The 5,154-nt window shown below is 39.2% G+C and overlaps 1 protein-coding gene across 1 annotated transcript; it reads right to left on the minus strand.

Moving 5' to 3' along the window:
- Positions 1–474: 474 nt before the first annotated feature.
- Positions 475–4,926, minus strand: LOC132544708 (uncharacterized). The gene is made up of 5 exons (XM_060208348.1): positions 4,351–4,926; positions 3,754–3,957; positions 2,987–3,067; positions 1,451–1,573; positions 475–771 (listed from the first exon to the last, which is right to left on the minus strand). Exons 1-5 carry the CDS (start codon positions 4,924–4,926, stop codon positions 475–477), a joined length of 1,281 nt encoding a protein of 426 aa, XP_060064331.1.
- Positions 4,927–5,154: the final 228 nt, after the last annotated feature.

The following is a 5,154-nucleotide window of genomic DNA, read 5'->3' on the forward strand; positions in this document are numbered from 1 at the left end:
AGGTGTTCCGCCAATGATCTCGTGGTAAAGCAATAATTAATTACGTCACACTGCGCGAGATATGAGTTGTGCTTGATCTGAAATAAAGTTAACAAAGCTGTATTTATAGAAACAGTGAGTGTCGATATAAAAGTGTGTGTCGGTATACAGAGCTGCTGTTACCTTGAAATTTAATTGTACAACGAAGACCACACAATTACTGCTGTCAATAATGCTTACTTTGATTTCAGGGTTGGCACGAAAAGTGACACATTATTCTGCTATACAGTATACAAAATCACAACCGTTACAACACAACCCATATTTCTTGGCGATGTGTTCACAGAATCTCGTCTCGCTTTCTTTGATCTCGTATAAAAACACTCAATTATGTCTGCTCTCATATTCGGGTTCAATCCATCATCATTTAAAGTACACACGGAAATACTTGTGTGCCACGTCATCCCTTGGTGTGCACATATGTGTTTTTCATCATCAGCTGGCATATACACATCCCTTTACAAGTAAAATGCCATTCTTATAGTCGTATAACCCTGGCCATATGAAGAAGTCCACGTTGTTCGCGCTCTTTTGGTCACATGACCACCAAAGTTTATGTTTGTCATCATCGAATTTTTTGTCATCCACTGTAAGATGCATTTGCGGCTGTTGCACCACCATCTGCCACGTTACCTTAGCGCATGCGTGCATATATTTATAAATTGACTTGTGCTGAAGACAGTTGTTCTCCGCGAAATTTCTGTAATCTTTGGCGAGTTTCTTTGACATAATCTGAAAAAGAAAAAACATTACGATAAATAGATGATCGGTAACATTTACAGTTGTTATTTATCATTTGCCATCTAGGAAGGTCAAAGGTTAAGAGTCCTCCAGTCAAAGGTGAAAGATTCATGTCCATTTGCCAAGCAGTTTAAAGGATAGAATTTCTCCAATCCAAGGTGAACGATTCTCATCCATTTGCCATATAGAGGGTATAAGTTAGAGTGAAAAATAATCCAAACTCTGACAAAAAAAACTGTGAAAGATATACTTCACGGAAATGTTATATTGAACTGCTCACAACTGTCATACAGCAGTTATCTACCGTATCAGTATTTAAAATGTTATTTGATTCGAGGAAGGAGTTTCTACATATCAAAGTAAAATGCTTAGAGCTTAATTGAATTGTTATTACGTCCCTAAGTAAAACTAGAAGATAGATCTAAGGTAATTCTATTTAACAGGACACGTAGGAATCTAACACCAACTGATATGTGACAGGATTGGTTGAAAATAGCGTCAGTAAATACCCAGGGGTCATTGTCTGGTTAAAAGGTCAAGGTCAAAGGTAAATCAATATCACTCAATGTGTACCAAACATGACTCTGAGATGATGTCATATCCCAGCTCACAAGATCAAAGGTTATGGATCATAGATCAGAATTATGCAGGTTAGAGGTTAAAGACTTACGTTGACAATGGTCTCGGTCTCCACTTCATCAAAATGCTGTCGGAGTTGTTGCCCCACACCGTCCGTTAGACTCTCTGGTAGTTTGTACCGATAGTTGATCTCACCACCAAAATCTAAGCTAACCTGAAAAGGACAAATACGATCTTTTATCTTTCACATAGTAACAGTACCAAAACGTAGTTAACAATCCTTATCTTTGACTATCAACAACGTAAAATTGGTGACAAGGGGAACACGGAAGTCTTAATGATCCAACCGTAGCCATGGTGATATCTTGTTTCCAGAAACAATTCCTCATCAATTGAATATATAGAGTGGAAGGGTAGCAGGCCAGAGATACCGGGTTCGATACCTATTGCGGCAATGTAAAAGCAATCATCACTTCCACAATAATACTATCACATAAGGAAACACTTCAGTCTTAATTGTCAATCAATAACGTCACATAGGTTCACACGGTAGTGGTATCAGTCTTTCGTAATAACAATGTCATATAGGGCCATACGGTAGTGGTATCAGTCTTTCGTCATAACAATGTCATATAGGGCCATACGGTAGTGGTATCAGTCTTTCGTAATAACAATGTCATATAGGGCCATACGGTAGTGGTATCAGTCTTTCGTCATAACAATATCATATAGGGCCATACGGTAGTGGTATCAGTCTTTCGTCATAACAATGTCATACAGGGTCACACGGTAGTGGTATCAGTCTTTCGTCATAACAATGTCATACAGGGCCATACGGTAGTGGTATCAGTCTTTCGTCATAACAATGTCATACAGGGTCACACGGTAGTGGTATCAGTCCTTCGTCATACAGGGTCACACGGTAGTGGTATCAGTCTTTCGTCATAACAATGTCATACAGGGTCACACGGTAGTGGTATCAATCCTTCATCATAACAATGTCATACAGGGTCACACGGTAGTGGTATCAATCCTTCATCATAACAATGTCATACAGGGTCACACGGTAGTGGTATCAGTCTTTCGTCATAACAATGTCATACAGAACCATACGGAAGTGGTATCAGTTCTTCGTCATGACAATGTCATACAGGGTCACACGGTTGTGGTATCAGTCTTTCGTCAAAACAATGTCATACAGGGTCACACGGTAGTGGTATCAGTCGTTCGTCATAACAATGTCATACAGGGCCATACGGTAGTGGTATCAGTCCTTCGTCATGACAATGTCATACAGGGTCACACGGTAGTGGTATCAGTCCTTCGTCATGACAATGTTAACAGGGTTACACAGTAGTTGTATCAGTCCTTCATCATAACAATGTCATACAGGGCCATACGGTAGTGGTATCAATCCTTCGCCATAACAATGTCATACAGGGTCACACGGTAGTGGTATCTATCCTTCGCCATAACAATGTCATACAGAGCTATAATTCTATATCCCTCTTTGTACTATTTGCACTTACTGGTTGAAAAGATAAAACCAACTGTATGTGTATTTATAAAATCATGTATAGTTATAGAAAAAAGTAAATAACGGCTGCATAGGAGGAGGACTACTTACGGCAAGGGTCGGCTTCTTAAGGAGCTCCGCTATCGTGGCCTTCAATGTCTCGTGCACTTCTTTGCAGGTTTTGAAAGCTTCCTAAAATATTATACGTGTGAGTCAGACGTACACCATATTATTTGATTCTTACAATAGAGTGAAAAGTGCATAAATGTAGCAATTATCTAGTCGGAAGTCTAATGAATGTACTGCTACAATATATTTTTGTCAGTAAAAGCTTCGAGAAAGTACAGGCATGTCAACATAATCTGAATTCAGACTGAAATTATCGAGTAAACTACAGCAAAATATGGACTAAAGAAATGTCGACTTAGAAACCCTCGAAAAATTACTAGAAAACTGATTTAAAATGTAAATTTTAATTGTAAAACTATTTTTGATATATAACAGCCCACTGTAAATAAGGATTTCTTGTTCATAACGGACAACTAGGAATAGTTATACCGTTTATAATATGTTACATATAATCTTATGTATATAACTAGATAACGAGCTACTGTTATAACGATCAACTGTATATAACGACCAACTGTTATAACGACCAACTGTATATAACGACCACCCGTATATAACGACCATCTGTTATAACGACCAACTGTGTATTAATACCATCTGTATATAACGACCACCTGTATATAACGACCATCTGTATATAACGACCAACTGTTATAACGACCAACTGTATATAACGACCATCTGTTATAACGACCAACTGTATATAACGACCAACTGTATACAAAAAAAAGCGACGACCAAGCTATTACCATGAGGATGGTACACAGGAACTGGATTATGTTCTCCTCTTCAAAGTCATAGTCATCTTCTAGTGCCTCCTTAGCGTCCACCCACTCTTGGCTTTCCAAGCTCGTGTACAGCATGGCCACGTTGCTAGGACGACAGCGTTCGCTCAATGTTTCAGTCTGGAGCCGTCCCCCGGAACGGCATCGGTCAATAGTTTCCACGTTACCCTGACTCATGCTACGAGCTTTTGGTATTGGCTTTGCAACTGGTTTTGGTGGCAATGGTTTCGGACTGGTTGGCAATGGTTTCACACTTTGTGTCACTCTATAAAGTAAACAAGTTCGTGCATAATAAATGGGAAAATTGTTAATTATTTAATGAAGGTCATATCAAGGACAAATCCGAATAATCAACTTTCCGTGAAGTCTAAAAAAAGCAATACATTTGTATAGTTCCTTCGTATCGGTCATTAAATACAGTATATTATCGTGAATACTGACTCATGGTTTATTGTGATCGAGGTTTTACCCAGAAATGACAGACATAGCTTTACAAAGAAGGTCATAAAGTGGACGTTTTTTAGAAGAAAACGTGTTTTGATTTCTCATGTAATTTCCAACTTGCCTTTGTTTTAAAGTATCGTTTTCCGTTTTGGCCGTCTTCAGGCTGTCTTCCATGAGTCGATACTCTTTGAGAATGGTTTCCATGGATTTCTGTGTTGTCTCCAGTGCAACCTTTGACCTCTTATACTCGTCCTGAACGCTAGCAGCCACTGCCTCCATCTCGCGGACCGTCGACTCAAGTTTCTCGTTCCGGTTGCGGAGAATCTCATTATCATGCTTCGACTTATGAAGCTCTGCAATAATAACCTCGCCAGGACCCTGTGTCTTGGTAATAGAACCGGAAGTCCCCCTGTCATCTTGACTCTTACCTTTCTTCAGGAGTTCATTTTCGCGTTTCAGCTCCTCTAACTTCGTCCAAAGTTGACCCATGCCCCCTGACCCACGGGCCTGCCTTGGAGGAGTGGACTTTGTGCCTGATGATTTTTGGTTTTCTGCCATCAGGGCCTCCACCAGTGTTTTTGCTTTCTCCAATAGGTGGCGTGTCTGGGCATCACGTTTCTTAAGCATGAACACGTTTGAGAGCCCATCACAGAAGCTCTTTGCTTCTGCCAATAAATCCTTCTTATCTGCCATTTTTTTAATGTTCCTGTAAAAACACAAATAGTAGATTTGAACTCCTCATAGTTGTCGATGTGTTCAATGTATTCAAAGAAAACATTTCATGTGTAAATGTTTTGCAGATATTTGACAATGCTCGACATTTTTTTCATGATCGTAACTTATAAAAAAAAATTGATGCATTTGACCCGTATCTCAATAACAATATAATATGATTATATGTCCACGTAAAGTATACGATTT

Source organism: Ylistrum balloti, unplaced genomic scaffold (assembly GCF_031769215.1).
Source record: "Ylistrum balloti isolate Yb309-2 unplaced genomic scaffold, AGI_CSIRO_Ybal_v1 Utg369808, whole genome shotgun sequence".
Taxonomy (NCBI): domain Eukaryota; kingdom Metazoa; phylum Mollusca; class Bivalvia; order Pectinida; family Pectinidae; genus Ylistrum; species Ylistrum balloti.

Bases quoted from the DNA above. Each gene is read 5' to 3' on its own strand.
- LOC132544708 (XM_060208348.1), bottom strand. From the start codon at position 4,926: ATGGCAGATAAGAAGGATTTATTGGCAGAAGCAAAGAGCTTCTGTGAT. The intron at 3,958-4,350 runs GTTGGAAATTAC...AGCATGAGTCAG, and splicing joins ATACTTTAAAACAAAGGCAA to GGTAACGTGGAAACTATTGA. The intron at 772-1,450 runs GTAAGTCTTTAA...TTTCTTTTTCAG, and splicing joins AGACCGAGACCATTGTCAAC to ATTATGTCAAAGAAACTCGC.